We start from the raw sequence: 22,500 nt of genomic DNA on the forward strand, positions 1-22,500 counted from the left end.
GTTTACTATAATACTAGTTCCTCGGTTAGTCTGTTTACTATAATACTAGTTCCTCGGTTAGTCTGTTTACTATAATACTAGTTCCTCGGTTAGTCTGTTTACTATAATACTAGTTCCTCGGTTAGTCTGTTTACTATAATACTAGTTCCTCGGTTAGTCTGTTTACTATAATACTAGTTCCTCGGTTAGTCTGTTTACTATAATACTAGTTCCTCGGTTAGTCTGTTTACTATAATACTAGTTCCTCGGTTAGTCTGTTTACTATAATACTAGTTCCTCGGTTAGTCTGTTTACTATAATACTAGTTCCTCGGTTAGTCTGTTTACTATAATACTAGTTCCTCGGTTAGTCTGTTTACTATAATACTAGTTCCTCGGTTAGCCTGTTTACTATAATACTAGTCCCTCGGTTAGCCTGTTTACTATAATACTAGTCCCTTGGTTAGACCGTTTACTATAATACTAGTCCCTTGGTTAGACCGTTTACTATGATACTAGTCCCTTGGTTAGACCGTTTACTATGATACTAGTCCCTTGGTTAGACCGTTTACTATAATACTAGTCCCTTGGTTAGACCGTTTACTATAATACTAGTCCCTTGGTTAGACCGTTTACTATAATACTAGTCCCTTGGTTAGACCGTTTACTATAATACTAGTCCCTTGGTTAGACCGTTTACTATAATACTAGTCCCTTGGTTAGACCGTTTACTATAATACTAGTCCCTTGGTTAGACCGTTTACTATAATACTAGTCCCTTGGTTAGACCATTTACTATAATACTAGTCCCTTGGTTAGACCGTTTACTATAATACTAGACCCTTGGTTAGACCGTTTACTATAATACTAGTCCCTCGGTTAGTCTGTTTACTATAATACTAGTTCATCAGTTAGTCTGTCTACTATAATACTAGTCCCTTGGTTAGACCGTTTACTATAATACTAGTCCCTCGGTTAGTCTGTTTACTATAATACTAGTTCCTACTACTATAATATTAGTTCATATTTTACCTGGTTTCTGACCTCATGCGGTCATCTGTACGTTACGTCCAAACCTAAATCTGATTAGGATTCTGGCTACTTCAATTAACCGGATTCCAGTGCAGTGAGTAATGATATTCAACATAAAACAAACATCCAGAATGTTTATAGAGTTACAGCTTGCACCATTCAGTAAAACGGTAAAGTCTAAGTCTGAATCTTCGAAGCTGAACATTCTCATGTCATATACGTGGCTCCAAGTCAAAGTCATGACTCAAGTCCTCCTTCACTGGTTTACTGTAATGCTAGGTTGTGTGTTAAGTCTGATTCCTGGCTTTCAGCGTGAACAAGAAAGAATAAGAAAAAAACACATCGAGGGAACCGGTATGAAGTGTATGAAGTGCAGCGGCTGATTCGCACACCTTTTTGGACTTTGTCACACAGTAGGAAGATTTCGTCTCCGCCCCGGCAGCTGCCGGAGTTCCTGTTCACGCGACAGATCTTTAGCTCGGCTGTGTTCGGAGCTCCTGCAGGGACGAGGACGGATGCAAAAAAGAAAAAGAGAGAGGGGAGGAGGGCGGGGAGGGAGATGTAGAGAGAGAGAGAGAGAGCAGTTAGGCACATATGTGACACATTTTGGGGATGGTCTCAAGGAAACATGCATGAGCTGTGTGCATGTGTGTGTGCATGTGTGTGTGTTTTAGCATGTAAATGCAGCTCATATCCTAGTTTCCACACTGTGGTGTGTGGGTTTGATTTCTGCACACTCACTGTTGTCGTAGATGGGTTGAGAGACGACAGGCGTCAGAGGATACAGCTCGCCGGTTGCCAGGGTGATGGTTGCTTGGAAACAGAGGCGGACGGCGTTCAGGTCATACTCTTCCTCCCACACTTTGGCTTCGGGAACTGCAACGTGAGACGACGGACGAGGAGTGAGACAAAGCGAGGCGGCTTTAAGAGAGACAAAACTCATGTTTCACCCTAGAAAATCAGGTCATGAGGAAGGGAACCCGGTAGATACCATCTAATCTTTGAACAGACGTCTGCATCTTCCTGTATCAGACCTAAGTGGGCAAGAAAGAAAGCTTTCTTCTATCACAACTACGTTCAGTTTCTAGAGAATATCTGTCGATTTGCTCAAAGATTCAGACTAGGGCTAAAGAAAAATCAGTGAGCCTCGGTATGACGAGAATGGAAAAAAAAAAAAAACCCTCTTTGTGTGACCTTGTCACACACCCACACACTTTCTCTCTCTCTCTCACACACACACACACACACACACAGCTAAAATCAGGTCAAACTGGGTCACATGTTTTTTATCTTTCAATAAATCTACGAATTAAAACTATTATAGATTAGACACTACTTTACAGCGAAACAATTCTTCACAAATAGCAGACAAACAAAAGGGGGAGAAAGTGTGAGCAGCAGATGACATATATATATATATAGGTTATACTGGATTATAAACTGAGATAATTAACCAGGATATTGTGAACTTTTGTTGTTCCTACACAGTGGTTCAAAAATTCCTTTCCCTTTGCAGCTCACTCGAAGCTTCCCATCTATAAAGGATAGCATCTGGATGTTCTCATAGACTATAAGAGTAATGCTTTGTGCGAGGCCGAGTTTCTTTGCCCTCGCTCGCAGAGTCTAGTGCACAAAAAACTTACACAAATGAACCAGTTCAGATTTTTACATACGCTTCCTTTTTTACCAGTGTGTGGTGTTGCTTAGATGATCAGCAGCTGGTTTTATGATCTGTTAAACTACCTGCTGTACTTCCTGCACTTTCTTTTCCAGTATCATTTGCATCTCCCCTTTTCAACGGCGGCTAAATGATGTCGAGATCCAACTTTTCGGACTCGAACACAGCTATTACAATTCACTGATAGGCAAGAAGGCAAAAGATACACTAAAAGCATGGGGAAAAGTGTATGTGTGTGTGGGGGGGGGATTTAAAACTTTTGTACAGGATGATTGTTATTAGTCTTTTGGAAAACATGTAAATATCTTCATTCAGTTTCTGAAGATCCATTAAAGGCAAGATAAAAATGACAACGTTGTGAAATCTTCCAATAATGCAGCTCAGCCACTGCAGAGCGTCGGCTCCCATAGACACCAGTGACGCTTCCTCCCATATCTCCTTCCTTTTCTTTTATTGTAATTGATTACTCTAGATTTATTCATCTTTCAAGTTGTCAGTAGGAAACGACTGAGCTTCATCAAAATTGTTTACTATAAGCCTGTACAGTCGCAACATAAGCAGATACAGATTAGATTAAACCAGTTTCTTGAGGTTTAAACAAACACGGGAAGACACTTTTTGTTAAAAATATTCTCCATAAACATGTTTTGTTTGTGAGATTGTTAACCGGTTCCGTGCCGATCGATATGTGAGGTGGGGAAATGGTGCGGGTTGTATGACTCACATGTGGAAGCTTTCTTCTGTGTGTGTGTGTGTGAGAGAGAGAGCGAGAGAGGGAGGGAGAGAGAGAGAGAGAAGGCATTGATGTCTCACTGTTAAAGGGGTTGTTCTGTGTTTGTAGGCGACAGGAAATGGCTTCGGGTACATCCTTTTTCTTCACACACTGAATACCGAGATTCTGGAAACTGAGAGAGAGAGAGAGAGAGAGAGAGAGAGAGAGAGAGGCAAAAAAAAAAAGTGAGAGTGGAATGAGAACGTGATCGCTGTATAGACGGGTGATGACAAAAGCCAGAGGAAATTCGCAAAATCGTTTCACTCACGTCGTATAGATAAAGAATAAAAACGTTCTAGTAGGAGCAGACAGCACTTAGGATTGTTATTATAGCGGCAATTATACTGTAACTAAAATGGCGTGTTTTGAGGGGGATTTTAAAATGTGCAGACTGTGAGGAGTGTGAACACACATGCGGTTCATTTTTAAGACATTTTTCCATCCAGGAACCTGTTCTGCTTGAGAAAAGAAATCACGATTATCTGCTTTCTCGTGCCGTGTCATGTCTCGAAATTCTAAAGCAAATTGAGTGGAAAGTGATAACATTCTGTTAGACACACACACACACCTGTGAATCCGCCTCTCGGGCAGGTCGGCTTCGTAGTAGCCGTGCTTGCAGTCTTTTCCCACAAGCTCGTGTGGGTGGGGCTTGTACGGCTGGTTCTTGGTGACCAAGGAGATCCTCACTCTGATTGGACCGCTGTAGTTATGCACCTGTCGAGATAAACACACTGGTGTGATGGATGTCTAACGTAGAAGAGCTGCACTCGGTGTCCACTTTATTTACACCGTATTAGATTTACACCGCTCAGGCATAACATTATGACCGCTGAGAGGTGCCGTGAATAACACTGATGATCTCCTCATCATGGCGCCTGTTAGTGGGTGGGATATATTAGGCAGCAAGTGGACATCTTGTCCTCAAAGTTGATGCAGGAAAAATGGACGAGCGTAAGGATTTGAGCGAGTCTGACAAAGGTCAACCTTTGATGGCAGGAATTTCCTGTTCCAACATGACTGCACACCAGTGCACAAAGCAAGGTCCATAAAGACATGGATGACTGAGTTTGGTGTGGTGGAACTTCACAGAGTCCTGACCTCAACCTGATAGAACACCTTTGGGATGAATTAGATGTGGAGACTGTGAGCCAGACCAAAACTGGGATGTCTGTCTTTACATGCACATGAATGTAATATGGAGTTTTCCCGCAGCTATAACAGCTTCAACTCTTCTGAGAAGGCTTTCCACAAGGTTTAGGACTGTGTTTATGGGAATTCCCCTAGAAGCGCATTTGTGAGGTCAGGCACTGATGTTGGACGAGAAGATCTGGCTCTCAGTCTCCGCTCTAATTCATCCCAAAGGCGTTCCATCAGGTTGAGGTCAGGACTCTGTGCAGTTCCTCCACACCAAACTCACTCATCCATGTCTTTATGGACCTTTCTTTATGCACTGGTGTACAGTCATGTTGGAACAGGAAGGGGTCATCCCCAAACTATTCCCACAAAGAGCATGAAATTGTCCAAAATGTCTTGGTATGAAGCTGAAGCATTAAGAGTTCCTTTCACTGGATCTAAGGGGCCGAGCCCAAACGCCTGAACTCAATGATTTGAAGGGGTGCCCCAAAACTTTTGGCAATACCGTGTATTAAATAAACATCTCAGTCATTGTTTACTATAAGTTAATTACTAGAACTACCCCAAGATCTATCACTGCAAGTAAAAGTGAATAGGAATGAGTCATTAAGACAGGAATATGAATCAGCACCCTCCGACCAATCAGACTCGAGAAATCACCGGCGCTGTGGTGTAAATGATAATAAACCTCCTCTCAAAAGCAGCCGAAAGCTAAAACGAAAAACAAGCCTGGCTAAAGACGGCTACTTTTTCTCCTTCGATAACAATAACACGTCCTCGTATCGCCCACTCCTCCTAAACTCGAGACGATCAAAGCATCGTGAGGTAAGAGATCTAAACTGCCAAAACAGTGTTGCGGATCTGGTGGTACGTGTGGGAGCAGTGCAGGGGGTTATCGTCTCGTAGCCGCGTCAAAAACGTTTAGACTGCGAAGAGGACTTCCTCTATAAAGCACGGTGAAACTCAACGGCCTGTTCCGGTGTGCGTGTAGGAATCGACTGTTACGCTTTCTTCAAAGAATAGAGGGAAGAATGAGTCATTTAGAGACGAGGTTGATGAGACGAAGTTCTGGTTATCTGGAGCAAAGTCAAACACACGGCAGCTCCTGTATTTCGGCTAGGTTTCAAAGATAGCTTTTCTGGCAACCAGTGAAAACCGCTCCGTCTGTTCGGGTCGTGCTTTTCACACTTTTGGAGAAATCTCTGCATGCAGACAGGAAACAATGCAAACGAGGAAAGAGTCACTTCTAGTGATTTCTGCCTACATCAGGACAGAAGAAAAATTCAAAGAAACTAATGCTTTCGATATCGTTTAAGGATTTGGAAAGGCTCGAGAAACTGGAGGAAGAAAAATGACTTGGTTTTCAATAAAAGGGGGGCGGGGCTAATAACCTGTCGATTTGTTCGCGTTGTTTTTCTCATCAAATTTTAAGTCCGCGAATAGAAAGCTATAACACGTGCTGTTATATGAAGCAAAGTAAATATACCGCACATACCTATCGCACACTGCTTCAGTATTATTATTATTATAAACGACTCAGTGCATTTTGTTTTTGTTAGTTTATACATAGATCTGATGTTGTGGAACATCTGAAAGACAAGTTAGTTCCTGTTATCGCTTATCTGTTTCTTTTCTCGCTCTTGCACAAAAAAGAAAAAACAAACAATCTTATCAGGTTACAGTAAACTTGAAGAGGCTCTCATGCTGAAAACCTTTCAAAGCACCGTAACTAGGGCATGCTTGTTAAAGTGTAAAATCAAAAACCTGCTCATTATTAGTCTTTAGCTCGCATACTTAAAGTACTTGGATGATGTGTTGGACACATTGCTATGCAGCCTGTTTATGTAAGAGAAAAGGGGCGGGGCTTCGAGGCGTCGACCCTGGACGACGACCAAAATTTTCAAGATGGCCGAGACTCCGGTGGAGAAAGCGCCTTACGAAGGTGACACACGTTGCGTTGAGTATCGAGTAAATGTCGATTACGTACAACTCCCTGTGTATGAGCCGTTACCGTAGAAACCGTATTAGAACCTACCCGCACCTTCTGACTGATCAGATCTGTGAACTCGGCCATGCTTTGGGGATAATAACGTTTATTCCACAGAACTGACTGATGTTACGGAGTACGGTGTGTTGACGTAACCATAGCAACAAGACACTCTACACACTGCGGTATGAGATCATGATTACGGGAAACAATTCGCCTCCGTCTCATCGGTTACTCTGTTTCTGAGGAACTTTTCCATCATCATCATCATCATCATATGGGACTTCACAGTGTACAGGGACGGCGAGCGAATATTTTTATAAAACGAGCTCGTTTTCTATCGTCTTGAACTCTGAAACGGAATCCTGGACTCTGATTGGTCCGAAGGTCGTTAATATTAATGAGCTTGGTCTAATATGCGATATGCTTTCTATAGAAACACAGCCTACACATGAGTGCGTGATCGTTGATGGAGTTTTAGGTGAATTTTTCCATCAGGGCTTCGTAGCAGCCAGAGAACTTTGCGCTCTTCGTGACGAACTTTTTCTGAGATTCGATTCAATGTATTTCTATAGCAGTTTTAACAATAGACGTTGTACAAAAGTATATGACAAAACATATGATAAAAATGATAATATTTATCTCTAACGAGCAAACCTGAGGGGACGGTGGCGAGGAAAAACTCCCTGAGATGAGGTGAGGAAGAAACCTTGAGAGGAACCAGGCTCAGAAGGAACCCTCATCCTCATTTAGGTGACACTGGATGTAAATATATATATATATATATATATATATATATATATACATATAAAAAATAATGTCCTTATTCTTCAACCAAGAGCTCCTGAGCAACTAACAGATCAGCGTAGTTTCTAAGTTCCCTTATTAACCATGAGAGAGAAAACAGGAGGCTCTATAACTGTTTATAGCTCCTATAATGTGACTGATAACAAGAACTAAATTGTTTGTGAGCGTTCACAATATAATATGTGAGTGTAAATGGATAAAAGGTTGTTCTTTATGCACGTCTAGTGTGGTAGGTGTGGAGTAAACAGGTTTGTATGAACGGTGGCGACGGTACCTTGTCTTCACACGTTTAATATTTAAACACGATGATGGCGATTAAATATTTGACAGTGAATTGCTGACTGTGTATTTTATGAATGTTGTGAATGTAAGCTATGTTGCATCTCATATATCTTGTGGTTGAGGTGCTGGGAAAACGATAATAGGGCAAAAGAATTAATGACATGAATTTACACAGAAGAGCTGTAGCTATAGCGACAGCTGTGTTAGAGGTATGTGTTCGCTGGTAGAACAATGACACACGCAAAGTGGTGGGACCTGAATGGGATCAGTGTCACCACAACAATGCGAGTTTTACGGGAAGGGCGTGTCTGGCACGGTTTGTGGGAAGGTCTAGAGAGCGAGCGTGCATGTGACGGCCGCACCTTGATGGCTGGGTGTGTTTTGGTGGAATCGTTGCTCTTTTCTCCGGGAATGCTGCCGGCCGATCTCCCCTCGCATTTGTAACGAAAGCGCATCCCTCTTGCCTTGGGCTGCTCGATGATCTCGATGTATGGTGTGCCTGCAGGGAGTTGAGAGATAATTGGATGAACACAACGCGTTCGTTCGGTTGTATACTGAAGACAGAAACAACTGAAAATCTTTTATCACAAGTTGAAATTGTCCAAGATAGCCATACAACATAATGATAGAATCATAAACCGTGCTAACATAATCTCATACTGGCTCATGTCCAAATCACAAAATACTAAGATGTGAGGAGAATGATAGTCGCTAGCTCTGAGGATACAACCGGCACAATTTGTGAAGTGTCAGAGCGTAGGGTCAGCCATGATACAGCACCCCTGGAGCAGGTGGGGTTAAGGACCTTGCTCAAGGGCCCATCGGTGGCAGCTTGGTGGTGCCGGGGCTCTTCCGGTCAGAGCCTTAACCACTTGAGCTATCACCTTCCATTTTTATACATATTAAAAATATGGACAGCAAATAAAGTGGTCAGTATTATTTGATCATATTGGTCATCACCTCGATACAGGCGAGTGGATTAAGCTCACTGTGGATATGCAAGTCTGAAAACTATTAATTCAGACAGTTTATGTATTGATATATTTTGTTTCCTAAATCTACAAACCAGGTATTACCCCAGGGGGATACCTGTATTGTGTACATCAACTTTGTATACAATCCCAAATATGTGCATTTTAATGGTACAAACAGTGGAAAAGTTCAAGGGGTTGAATATTTACGCAAGACATGAGGGCAGTAAACATTAACGGCAATGAGGTGATAAATCCATCCACCTCCCACACACACACACACACACACACACACGTACCTTGCGGCACAGTGGGCTGTCCCCAGCTGAACATTTCTGGAAAATTAAAGTGAAAGGAAGAAATTAAAGGGTGAAGCCGTACACTTTAGAGATTGCAGGAACAAGCAGATCATTTGGTACACAGTTATTTTTAAGACTAATAAAAGCTTTTAATGCTGATCCAGCTGAGGACTTGATCAGTACCCTCATTACAATAAAAGTATATTTCTAGTTAATTCTAGTTAATTAATCTAGTTAACTAATACTTATTTATATGTTTTGCATCAAAATGTAGTTTGTGTCTATGGGGCTATGGGTTACCATGTCAGTAGCAAGTATCCAATCAGCCAATTATGGATGTTTAGTGCTCTGTGATTGGACAATGTGGTGGATGTTTAGTGCTCTGTGATTGGACGATGCGGTGGATGTTTAGTGCTCTGTGATTGGATGATGTTGTGGATGTTTAGTGCTCTGTGATTGGATGATGTGGATGTTTAGTGCTCTGTGATTGGATGATGTGGATGTTTAGTGCTCTGTGATTGGATGATGTGGATGTTTAGTGCTCTGTGATTGGATGATGTTGTGGATGTTTAGTGCTCTGTGATTGGATGATGTGGATGTTTAGTGCTCTGTGATTGGATGATGTGGATGTTTAGTGCTCTGTGATTGGATGATGTGGATGTTTAGTGCTCTGTGATTGGATGATGTTGTGGATGTTTAGTGCTCTGTGATTGGATGATGTGGATGTTTAGTGCTCTGTGATTGGATGATGTGGATGTTTAGTGCTCTGTGATTGGATGATGTTGTGGATGTTTAGTGCTCTGTGATTGGATGATGTGGATGTTTAGTGCTCTGTGACTGGATGATGTTGTGGATGTTTAGTGCTCTGTGACTGGATGATGTTGTGGATGTTTAGTGCTCTGTCAATGGATGATGTGGATGTTTAGTGCTCTGTGATTGGATGATGTGGATGTTTAGTGCTCTGTGATTGGATGATGTTGTGGATGTTTAGTGCTCTGTGATTGGATGATGTTGTGGATGTTTAGTGCTCTGTGATTGGATGATGTTGTGGATGTTTAGTGCTCTGTGATTGGATGATGTGGATGTTTAGTGCTCTGTGATTGGATGATGTTGTGGATGTTTAGTGCTCTGCGACTGGATGACATTGTAAGTATTTAGTGCTCTGTGATTGGATGGCATCGAAAGCACTTGGTGCTCTGTGATTGGTAGGCATTAAAAGTATTTGGTGCTCTGTGATTGGTAGGCATTAAAAGTACTTGGTGCTCTGTGATTGGACGAGGTTGTAGGGGCTCAGTGCCCCGAGACTAGACATCACTGTAACCCTTTAGTGCTCCAAAATTAGTTGGGTGTTTATTGCTCCATCATATGACGTCATATCCGTTTAATAAACTGAGATTTCACAATGTCTTAGGCGCTTATTGATCTATGATTGGACCACGTTGTAGGTGTTTAGCGCTCTCTGATTGGATGACATGGGACACATTTAGGGCTGACTGGATGGCGCTGCTCTTTGAACTGCTATTACTCATGACTTTGTCCCCCAGCTAAACAAGAAAAACCCAACCTATCACCACCCCCCCATGAATGACACCACCATGACCAACACACCATCACCATTTTGTCTCCTGTCCCATTGGCACGGCGCATGCGCGGATCGGTTTACACATCAACACGTCAAGTGTAAGCGCCTCTACGTCATATCCGTTCCCACGACACAAATACTGCATACTTAATAACACATTTATTACGAGTTAATAAAACACGATCCTCAAATACAGTTTCCAGACCGTGACAGATTTTTCCATTTTCGGTTTCAAAAATAACTTGGGTGCATTGTGAAATCTAACACGACGTGATTTATCACTCTGTACCACATTATTTCGTGTACAATCTCAGAAATAAACAAATCTAGGGCAACATTTAATCATAGCGGGAAAACTCCGAAGCCCAAAATAACGCCCATATTACTGACACTTAAAGGCCATGGATAAGGTTGTAAACACATCCAATTATAACAGTTTAGTGTTAACACAATCGTTTAAAAATAACACCTAACTGTGTGGAAAAAGCGAGTTGTTACTGTTATTAGCATTCATGTTCATGTTTGTAGCTGTACTTCCGAAAAGACATGGCAGCTCCCGGGCCGCAACCCAAATGACTTCATATCAGAGGTGAAGTGCACTAGGTGAGCAATGACGCGCTATTGGGATAGAGTGCATCAATGTAGGGAGCACAGTAACATTTGGGATACAGCCTCGGCTTAGGTAGCATATTTGAACTGTATCGCAAAGCGTTGACGTTTGGGGGGCTTCCCCCTACCGGTGGACAAAAACAACAACTTCAATGAACACACACACACACACACACACACGGAACACTCTGAGTGTAACTTACCAGCCATTTCGCCGCCCTTTTCTCTCTCTCTCTAAAAACAGCAACAACGTGTAAAATCCACAGAGACTCGGTATTCAAGAGGCTTTTTTGCACAGTATATATTTTTTTCCCAGCTTTTTGCTCTTCCTCGCTTCACCGAGACGAAAGTAAGTTTGCGGGCCGCCCTCTCGCTCGCTCTTCGCGAAGCGGAAGTGACGTGATAGGGTTGAGTGAGAGAGAGAGAGAGAGAGAGAGAGAGAGAGAGAGTTGCGTTTCGCATCCCGTTTAGAAACAAAAGCAGATGAATATTGCTGATAAACACTTCCACGTAGCTTACCATTAGGATCACGTGTGAGCATAATTGAAAGGTGCCATAGTTGACTATTTTTTTATTATTTCCTGGAAACGACCCAAACAAACGAATGTTGAAGTGAATGGAGTGGCTGATAAAGAGCCTTAGAAATGCTTGTTTGTGATTGGATGTTCCTCCTGTCATTAATTTTTTATAGACACAGATGTATATTCTAACGTGTGTGTACTTGACGTGTGTGTGTGAGATGGGGGGGGGGCAAGGGAGAGAGAGATAGAGAGGGAGAGACAGAGAGAGAGAGCAAAAGAGAAAGAGACAGAGAGGGGGGCGAGAGAGAGAGAAAGAAAGAGAGATAGAGAGGGAGAGAGACAGAGATAGAGAGCAAAAGAGAGAGAGGGGGCAAGAGAGAGAAAGAAAGAGAGACAGAGATAGAGAGGGGGGGCGAGAGAGAGAGAAAGAAAGAGAGATAGAGAGGGAGAGAGAGAGATAGAGAAGGAGAGACAGAGAGAGAGACGGTTTTGACAAAATATAAATAAACTATATTGCCAAAAGTATTGGAACACCCCTCCAACTCATTGAATGCAGGTGTAGTTTTTCAGGGGTTTGGGCTCGGCCCCTTAGTTCCAGTGAAGGAACTCTTAATGCTTCAGCTTCATACAAAGACATTTTGGACAATTTCATGCTCTTTGTGTGAACAGTTTGGGGATGACCCCTTCCTGTTCCAACATGACTGCACACCAGTGACCAAAGCAAGGTCCATAAAGACATGGATGAGTGAGTTTGGTGTGGAGGAACTTGACCTCAATCTGATAGAACACCTTTGGGATGAATTAAACTGTGAGTCAGACCTTCTCGTCCAACATCAGTGCCTGACCTCACAAATGTTCTTCTAGAGGAATGGTCAAAAATTCCCATAAACACACTCCTAAACCTTGTGGAAAGTCTTCCCAGAAGAGTTGAAGCTGTTATAGCTGTAAACGGCTGGCCAACTCCATATTAAATTCATGTGCGTGTTAAAGGCAGACGTCCCAAAACTTTTGGCAGTGTAGTGTACGAGACGTATGACTCCGCTGACAATGTTATTTTGTGACACAGATGGACAGAGAAAAAGACACATGTACTCGTGTCTGAATGTAAAGGGGAGTATTTTATTTGCACACAAAATCTGTTGTCGATATTTTTCTCATTTTTACTTTTTTGTAAAAAAAAAAACAAAACAAAAGTGTTTGTAAATCACGCCACACCAGACGGGGTCACGACCTCTGGGAAACCTCTGTCTTAGATGTCAGCAGAGGAACAGTTTCAATATTATGTTCTGAAATGCCACATTATCGCTTTGAAGGTTAATCCATGTTCATACAAATGAATAACAAATTATTATAGATTATATCGCAAGAAGGACAGGAAGAGGAAACGGCACTTTAAAAAAAAAAAAAAACAGCTAAGCACCTTTCAAACCGAGAAGAAGGAAACTGTGTGTGTGTGGGGGGGGATAAAAGGAAATCCTGTTAATTGAAAGGAATTAAGCAAAATTCATTATATTCATCCTAAACAATGGCGATGATGTAGCCATAACATTATAAAGTAAGACCCAAGCAGTTGTTAAGCTTCTCATATACATATTGAGTCATTTCACTCCACTGTGTAGGCAGTGCAATGAAACAGCTCCTGCAAGAAACCATTCCTGTTTCCTTTCAGTGTGTTTTCTCCATCTAGTGGACGATCAGCTTCAGCATGAGTTAAGGAAACACATCTCAAATATGGATGTGGCTGAAATTGTTCCATACGAAATGTCTGGCCTGGGATAAATGCTTTTCTCATGTTTTACTTTATCACTTATTTCACTTACGGTTCTGGTCCATCACTTAACCCAATAGCTTCTACCCTGGCAGGTATTAAAGTAGGAATTAAATTACACATGCACATGCAACAATCTGATCCAACATTTTTCTACATACAAAACGTATTAATTTGCACTCTCTGTATACCTCAGTATATGTCTGTTCACATATTACACAGTGCAAGCGTAAGGATTTGAGCCACATTGTGATGGCTAGACCACTGGATCAGAGCATCTCCAAAACTGCAGCTCTTGTGGGGTGTTCCCAGTCTGCAGTGGTCAGTATCTATCAAAAGTGGTCCAAAGAAGGAACAGTGGTGAACTGGAGACAGGGTCATGGACAGTTGAGGCTCACTGATGCACGTGGGGAGAGAAGGCTGGCCCGTGTGATCCGATCCAACAGACAAGCTACTGTTGCTCAGATTGCTGAAGAAGTTAATGATAGAAAGGTCAGAATACACAGTGCAGGACGGGTCAGGGCTGTTTTGGCAGCAAAAGGGGGAACAGCACAATATAAGGCAGGTGGTCATAATGTTATGCCTGGTTGTGTATATCTACGTACTTATTTATATCGTATACATCATTACAATAATCGACTTATTCATCACTATTGCTCTGACTGCATTTCTTTTTAAATTTCTTTTGTTAAAAGACAAAAAAAGAATCTTGAATCTTTAGAAATGAAAAACAAAACCTTATACTGTTTAGAAGAGTCTGAACCCTGAGTCTAAATCTTGGTGACATTAAAGTAAACATGTTTGTATGATTGTGTGTGTGTCATGGCATGTTTGTGCATTGTTTCTGCCCTGATGTTTAAGGTTAAGTCCCTAACTACTGCACACATAGTGTTTGTTCCCTGGGATCATTTTTTCTATGTATAAATAATTATCTACAATTATGAGTAATTGTGTGTAATTATATCTGTTTATAACGTGTCATAGTACTTCATCTTCTTTCTTTTTTTTTTAAGTTGGGAGTGAGGTCACTGGTAGTACTGACAATAGAGCTATGGTTGGATATTGGATTTATCTATCTATCTATCTATCTATCTATCTATCTATCTATCTATCTATCTATCTATCTATCTATCTATCTATCTATCTATCTATCTATCTATCTATCTGTCTGTCTGTCTGTCTGTCTGTCTATCTATATGCCTGTCTGTCTATCTATCTATCTATCTATCTATCTATCTATCTATCTATCTATCTATCTATCTATCTATCTATCTATCTATCTATCTGTCTGTCTGTCTGTCTGTCTGTCTGTCTATCTATCTATCTATCTATCTATCTATCTATCTATCTATCTATCTATCTATCTATCTATCTATCTATCTATCTATCTATCTATCTATCTATCTATCTATCTGTCTGCCTATCTATCTATCTATCTATCTATCTATCTATCTATCTATCTATCTATCTATCTATCTATCTATCTATCTATCTATCTATTTGTCTGTCTGTCCACCTATCTATCTATCTATCTATCTATCTATCTATCTATCTATCTATCTATTTATCTATCTGTCTATCTGTCTATCTATCTATCTATCTATCTATCTATCTATCTATCTATCTATCTATCTATCTGTCTATCTATCTATCTATCTATCTATCTATCTATCTATCTATCTATCTATCTATCTATCTATCTGTCTGTCTGTCTATCTATCTATCTATCTATCTATCTATCTATCTATCTATCTATCTATCTATCTATCTATCTATCTATCTATCTATTTATCTATCTGTCTATCTGTCTATCTATCTATCTATCTATCTATCTATCTACCTAATAACTCACCTATCCGTTTAAACAATATCACTCAAGCAAGATTATAACTTTGCCTTGAAATTACAATCTCAAAACATAGCTGTTTTGTTGTACTTTTTTTAATATAAACACATCTGCAGTTAGTTCAAGTAAGTCCAGTGTCTTCAGACAGAGATTTCTTCTTCATGTTACATGTGTTGATATACAAACAGTCCTGTCCATCTTACAGAACTGTAGATGACGTCATCTGGCGATTTATTTATTTATTTATTTATTTTTCACCAGACAAGATACTTTCTCATGAACTGGCCCTTTTGGGGGGACGTTCGTTTCATGGGGAAAAGTATCCAAATGATGTATGTTTAGTATACAGTCTGTGTTTGTGTAAAAAAAGTAAATAAATAAATAAATAAATAGCCAGCCTCTGACCAACACACAAAAAAACGTGTCCTGGAACAGGCGTAGCCCCGTGAGCGCGCGTTTACGCTTTTCCACCCTTCGGCGTGCGCGCCCCCGCGTCCATAACGTCAGGCGCGCGCATGGTGTGCGTGTGCGTGTGCGTCCCTTGCTTTTACCCAAGGCGCAAAAAAAAGCCTCTATAGCGAACACCCTTCAAATATGGCGGAGGGGGAACTGGACGTCGATTCGCTCATCTCCAGGCTTTTAGAGGGTGAGTTTTATTTCCCTTTATCTATTTTTAACCTCTTTACCCGATTTCCCAAGCGTTGTTCGAGGAAATATATCTACAAGACAGATGGTTATATTGTGTGTGTTTGTTTTCTCTCCGAAAGAGGCCTCTTTTTGCGAAGAACAACTAACATGTCGGTCACACCTTTTCAGCTCAGGCATCTCTGCTTTACAGCTCGAGGAGGTTTTATTTTTTTAATAAATAAAATACTACACAAGGAAATTTCTATTAAGTGCGCCATTGTGGATTTGTTATAGAGTTAGCCGCCTGTGTTTGTTTGCTTGTTGTGGAGCGAGCGGAATAAACACCCGAGTGTAAAATCAACACATCAAACACGCTTATAAAGCCTTTATAAAGCACTCATAACACTGCAGAATTGACTCACAGACTTAAGGATTTATGTTTTCTTTCCGTTATAGCCGTTTATAACCGCTCTACAGAGACCCAAAGTGTTTATTACAGTCAGAGCCCAGTGTACAGGATCAGCATTAATTAAAGCAGGACTGAAATATTGCTGTTGTTTGTTTGTTTGTTTGTTTATTTTACAAACACATCCGCGTTTCTTTAAAACATCCCTTATTACGGTCACGTTGTAATAAGTTCATCAAGAGTGTTTATAATTTATACTGGAATTAGTGATGCTTGTGTTATGATCAGGGGTAAAAAAAAATGAATAGGTTATAACTGGTGAAAGGATTGGTGTTATAACTAGTTGTAAAATGAATAGGTTATAACTAGTGAAAGTATCTGTGTTATAACTAGTGAAAGGATTGGTGTTATAACTGGTGAAAGGATTTGTGTTATAACTAGTGAAAGGATTGGTGTTATAACTGGTGAAAGGATTGGTGTTATAACTGGTGAAAGGATTGGTGTTATAACTGGTGAAAGGATTGGTGTTATAACTGGTGAAAGGATTGGTGTTATAACTGGTGAAAGGATTGGTGTTATAACTGGTGAAAGGATTGGTGTTATAACTGGTGAAAGGATTTGTGTTATAACTAGTGAAAGGATTGGTGTTATAACTAGTGAAAGGATTGGTGTTATAACTGGTGAAAGGATTGGTGTTATAACTAGTGAAAGGATTGGTGTTATAACTAGTGAAAGGATTGGTGTTATAACTGGTGAAAGGACTGGTGTTATAACTAGTGAAAGGATTGGTGTTATAACTAGTGAAAGGATTGGTGTTATAACTGGTGAAAGGACTGGTGTTATAACTAGTGAAAGGATTGGTGTTATAACTAGTGAAAGGATTGGTGTTATAACTAGTGAAAGGATTGGTGTTATAACTGGTGAAAGGATTTGTGTTATAACTAGTGAAAGGATTGGTGTTATAACTATTGGTAAAAGGAAAGGGTTATAACTAGTGAAAGGATTGGTGTTATAACTAGTGAAAGGATTGGTGTTATAACTAGTGAAAGGATTGGTGTTATAACTAGTGAAAGGATTGGTGTTATAACTAGTGAAAGGATTGGTGTTATAACTGGTGAAAGGATTGGTGTTATAACTAGTTGTAAAAGGAATAGGTTATAACTAGTGAAAGGATCTGTGTTATAACTATTAAAAGGATTGGTGTTATAACTATTGGTAAAAGCAATAGGTGATTACTACTGGTAAAGGGTAAAACTAGTGAAAGGATTGGTGTTATAACTTGTAAAAGGAATTGGTTATAACTAGTGAAAGGATTGGTGTTATAACTAGTGAAGTGATAAATTTTGTTAAATGGTGAACAGGATTGTAAAAGTGGTGAAAACTGGTTATAACTGGTTATAACAATAGTACAACTTGTTATTATATCAGGGCAGGAGGATTAGTATTGTTATAATTAACAGGATTAAGTGGATGAATTGGTGTTATAACTTGAAGGTGACTGGTGTCATGTTATAACTGATAATAAAGCTTGTTGTTATTATATTTGAGCAGTATTGTTATATTGTAGTATTGTTATAACTGGTCAAGATTGGTGTTATGACTGGTACTAAAGGTTGGACATGTAAAAAAAATGATAAAACGGATTGGTATTGTTATAATTCATGGTGTTATAACTGGTAAGAAGGCATGCTGTTGTTATGACTGTTATTAACAATCAGTATAGTTATAGCAGGTGAAAAGAATTGTGTTGATATAGCTGCTGAAATTGGTTATAACTGATCATAACCAGTCAGAATGGCTGGTAAAATGTTATAACTGATAGCCATTTGTTATTGCTGTTGGAAACTGGTTATAATCGATCATAACCGGTCAGAATGGTTGGTAAAAGTTATAACTGGTTATAATAACAGGTTATAAAAACACTAGTTTTTATTACCACTTACAACTGGTGAAAATGTTTGGGATAGAAGTTATAATAGGAAGAAAGAAAAAGCATTTATTTCTGTTAGAAACTGGTTATAACTGATTATAACCTGTTGGAATGGATGGCTAATGTTGTAACTGGGGAAAAGAATTCATTGATTATAAGGATTGAAGACATAACTTTTAAAAAGGTTTTTTAAGGACGGCAAGATTTGTTATAATAACTGGTTATAACAACACCAGTCCTTCTTAGCACTTATAACTGGCGAAAATGCTTAGTATGGAAGTTATCACAGATAGAAATGATAGCCATTTGTTATTCCTGTTGAAAAGTGGTTATAACTGATTATAACCAGTCAAAATGATTAGTTAATGTTATAACTGGCAAAAGGAACCCATTGATTATAACTGGTGAGAAGGATTGATCCTATAAGTTTTAAAAAGTTTTGGTAAGGAGGACCGGATTTGTTCTAACTCTTAAGCAGGATTAGTGGTGTTATAACTGGTCATAAGGCTTGTTACAGATTTGTTATGATCAAAATGATTATTTGAGTTTCTTTTCAGACATCTGTAAGTAGTTATAACTGGTCATGATCTAACGTACGTGGAGAAAGGTCTGGTCTCTACGCTTGACTTCATTAAAGACGGATCCGTTCAGTGCGTACGTGCATTCATAGCTGCGTTATTACACGTGAAAGAGAAAGCAAGCAGTAGAACATTTGACCTCTGACATATGTACGCTGGCGTGCTTAATGCATTAAAGAGACTTATTTTTAGTTCCTGACTTTGCGAGGGGTTATGTCGATGGAAATCGAGCATAATAACCACCCCAGCTCTCACACAGTGTGGGAATATATCAAGTACTCTATCAAGGAGATGCGCAGTCATGCTTATAGTAACGCTGTGGAGAAATAGATGGGTTCTTTACGGACACATTATGGAAAGTGCATCGTCATGGAGAAAGGAACCACCGAAGAAGTTGAAATCGATGCAGATCCGCAAACTGGCCAAATAAATAAGACAAGACCAGACAAGGAAATATTCTGCGGTTACCGCTAGCGCTATTCGAACATGACGAAACAGACTTGTTGCCATGGCGACTACTGATCCGAAATAACATGCGCCGCTGTCTTTCGAAAAACATCACGTTATATACCCACTGACCAGGTCTCAGATCTATCGATGTTTTAGAAAATTTCTATTCGTACGTCCGAAACTCTTTTACATGGTTAAGCCGTGACAAAAAACACAACGAGTCCGACTTTATCGCAGTGTTGCGTCCCTCAGGGCTTCTAACGCAAGGTATGAATTCCTTAAGGACACACCTTGCGCGGTCCAGGAGTGAGTGTGTGTGTGTGTGTGCACTTTCCTAACGGTTTATTAAATTTTAATCATGGTTTCTCATGCTGAGTAAGAGGTTACATCATCCAGCAGTCTGGTTTAAATCTCTGTCTAGCTGTATTGCTGGTCACGTTCAAGACAAAAAGAAATCACGAGATTGCCGAGATTCCCTCCGGTGTCTAACCGGATTCTGAAAGTTAGACCAAAAAAAGAAGACGATGATGATGAGGTAAACAGGATGGTGGTAGCTCAAGTGGTTAAGGCTATGGAGATTGGAGTTGAAGCCCCAGCACCGCCAAGCTGCCACCTTTGGGCACTTAAGCAAGGCCTGCCCCTCTCCATGGCTGACCCTGTGCTCTGACCACCAACCCCTTAGGATGGGATATGCGAAGAAAGGATGACACATGACTAGTCTTTACGATCTGTACACGATGTCACATCGTCTCGAGTTCTTTCCTCTATCAGCTTACGAAGCTGACTAACAGGATGTCCTTTAATCTGCTCTCGAAAGAATCCAGATCCATCAGTCGGTGATTACGTCACGTGATCGTCTTTGCGTGAAGGAATTTTTGATACAACGCCAGGAGAAAGTTTCCCGCTAATCTAAGTTTCAGGTTAGGATCGGTCACAGATTTGATCACGTTACGTTCGTTCAACTGTTTCTCGAGTGCTAAGCGAGCAAATTGGGCTAGCGTCAGCGTGTTTGGTAACTAGGCAACAGTGTAGCTACACTTGGAGTAGTAATATAAGTAATAAATAACTAATTAAACGATAAGAGTAGTAATAAATAAATAACGACACAATCTTGACACAATTTATTCGTAAAGTTTGTTCGTTTGTTCGTTTGTTCATGAAAAAGCCATATCATTCGTATGGCACAAGAACTCGTGAGTCTGAGAACGCTCAGGTTATGATCGTAAAATTGACACGGGATTCGTGAGTTTTATTCGTACAGTTACGAGTAAAAGTCACGGGTTCGAGTTTGACGGTAGCTAGAGCTCAGAAGCTGCATTAGTGGAAGTTTCAGCGCGTGCCAAGCTTAGGAGGCGCTCTTTTCCGACGATCCTTAGCCGTTTTTTAGCCGTGGCTAATTGTAAATTTGCAGCCTTGTGAATGTACAAGAAGAAATAACGTGGAGGAATTTTTTAAAAATCTGGCAGGAGGTTTGGCGCAACGCTTAAACATTTACACACTGTACCAAACTGTGTCCTTAACATTTCGGACAAATTAAATCAGTCCGTCTCGTGACGACCAGTAATTCTGTTCACCGGACACTCAGACGCGATGTTATGCTAGAAAACAGTCGTGAGAGAAGTCTCTGGAAGCTAGACATCAGACATTTTAGACAGCGTAGGTTCTGACAAGCGTGGCTTATTTCATTTTAATCCATTTCAAGCAAGCGTATAGAGATTCATTTCCCTCCGAAATCTGCACATTTTAAATAAATGATGCTGTGATAGTTCTCACTGTACTGTAAGATTTAGCGCTACGCTCTGGTGCTAAAGCAGCAGCGGCGGTTTATCCGTATGCTCACGCTTCTTTTTGTGTTGTGTGCAAACATTAATCTGATGCCAGTCGATGGTATTGAGCAGCAGCACGAGCGACAAAGTGACCTTCAGCACTCCACGGGGACCCTTGAGAGAGAGAGAGAGAGAAAGAGGAAGAGAGAGACACACTCGCTTTCTTTCGCTCCGAGCCTTATTTGGACACAGCCTAGGCGTCAACCCTACGCTGGAAAGTAAGGGGTCTTAAAATAGCCGTATGCTTTTCCTTGCGATGGAAAAGAGTCTGTTATGACTGTCACCATTAAAAGGAGGTCACGTTGAGTCATAACGCGACATTTAGCTCTTTTCTTTGTCGTTTATTTTGCTACGGTCTGTTCGACGTGCTTTAGAAGATTCGTTCAGCGCGGACGAAGTGACGATGAAGTTTTGTACGCTTTCCAGAATCTCGGTAAACAAGCTAGCGAATATTCTTTCAGAGAAAGATGGGTCACTGGATTCAAGAACAAAGACTATGGCGCACATCACAGTATTTTTTGGATTCATAGGGATAAGTGCGGACATTCTCTGGTCAGTCAGACGGCCTCTCGTTTGGACAAGTCGGCACTTTTTCATCCACGTTTAGTACCAGATGCCTGTTTTTTGACACCACAGATAGCCAGATGTTTCATATTCGTAACACATTTTCATAATAAAGTCTGGTTACAGTGTTTGCACTAACCAAGAGTGCACCCTCTGGAAAATACCACCGTTCCAAGCCTTTCAAATGTCACACCTCCACCACGGCCGCTCCACCCACACCAGGAGCGCAGGAGAGCTTTCTCTCTTTTCTCTTTCCTCAGGCCCGAGCCGTTTTCCATCCCGCTTTGTAAATGGCTGCGGTAGTTAAGCCTCAGCCCTCCTCTCCCTCTGTTCATTGTAACGAACACAGAAGTGCGTCTCATAGCTTTTCTGGGACTTTAACAAGACTGAGCGCCTCTTGGGGACAACAAGCGTCCAGCAACAGCTCTATCTGACACCACTGTTTACACTCTCGACGCTCTCGACCACTGAATAAATAAACAGGCCATTTTTACGGGAGCTTGAATAGACGTGTCACAGCATCGTGGCGCTTCTGTGCGTTAGAAGTGACGGAGGGTCGTATTACGGCGACATCGGAGAAGACGTAGAATATATAAAGCTTTACACGCTCAGCTCGGGTCACGAAGTGTCGTCGTAGAATATCGTGCATCCTTTATATATTTAGATGGAAGCAGACTTTATGAGAAGCGTTTTGTGTCACGGGAAGTGTTTAATATCTGAGGGAGGGTCAGTGATAGACGCTACAAGACTAAATACGGCTAAACAGTTTTGCTACATCTCCCACCACAACAGCCCACTGAGGCACAGATAACATTGCGTATGCTGAGAATCTAGCACCAAGACTTTAGCAGCC

The 22,500-nt window shown here is 40.8% G+C and overlaps 2 protein-coding genes across 2 annotated transcripts in view; one reads left to right on the forward strand and one right to left on the reverse strand.

Annotated features, from left to right (window-relative positions):
• Positions 1 to 11,533, reverse strand: part of rela (v-rel avian reticuloendotheliosis viral oncogene homolog A) — a 28,395-nt gene extending 16,862 nt beyond the window's left edge. Inside the window, exons 1-7 of the mRNA XM_058385257.1 lie at positions 11,335 to 11,533; positions 8,941 to 8,976; positions 8,033 to 8,169; positions 4,029 to 4,174; positions 3,502 to 3,593; positions 1,752 to 1,886; positions 1,403 to 1,507 (exon numbers count right to left, since the gene is read on the reverse strand). Of these exons, the coding sequence (XP_058241240.1) occupies positions 1,403 to 1,507; positions 1,752 to 1,886; positions 3,502 to 3,593; positions 4,029 to 4,174; positions 8,033 to 8,169; positions 8,941 to 8,976; positions 11,335 to 11,341 (658 nt within the window). The 5' untranslated portion in view covers positions 11,342 to 11,533. The remainder of the gene's footprint in view (positions 1 to 1,402; positions 1,508 to 1,751; positions 1,887 to 3,501; positions 3,594 to 4,028; positions 4,175 to 8,032; positions 8,170 to 8,940; positions 8,977 to 11,334) is intronic.
• A 4,219-nt stretch (positions 11,534 to 15,752) lies between these two features.
• Positions 15,753 to 22,500, forward strand: part of LOC131349272 (serine/threonine-protein phosphatase PP1-beta catalytic subunit) — a 24,664-nt gene continuing 17,916 nt past the window's right edge. Inside the window, exon 1 of the mRNA XM_058384822.1 lies at positions 15,753 to 15,912. Within this exon, the coding sequence (XP_058240805.1) occupies positions 15,861 to 15,912 (52 nt within the window). The 5' untranslated portion in view covers positions 15,753 to 15,860. The remainder of the gene's footprint in view (positions 15,913 to 22,500) is intronic.

The sequence above is a fragment of the Hemibagrus wyckioides genome, linkage group LG29 (genome assembly GCF_019097595.1).
Source record: "Hemibagrus wyckioides isolate EC202008001 linkage group LG29, SWU_Hwy_1.0, whole genome shotgun sequence".
Lineage (NCBI taxonomy): Eukaryota > Metazoa > Chordata > Actinopteri > Siluriformes > Bagridae > Hemibagrus > Hemibagrus wyckioides.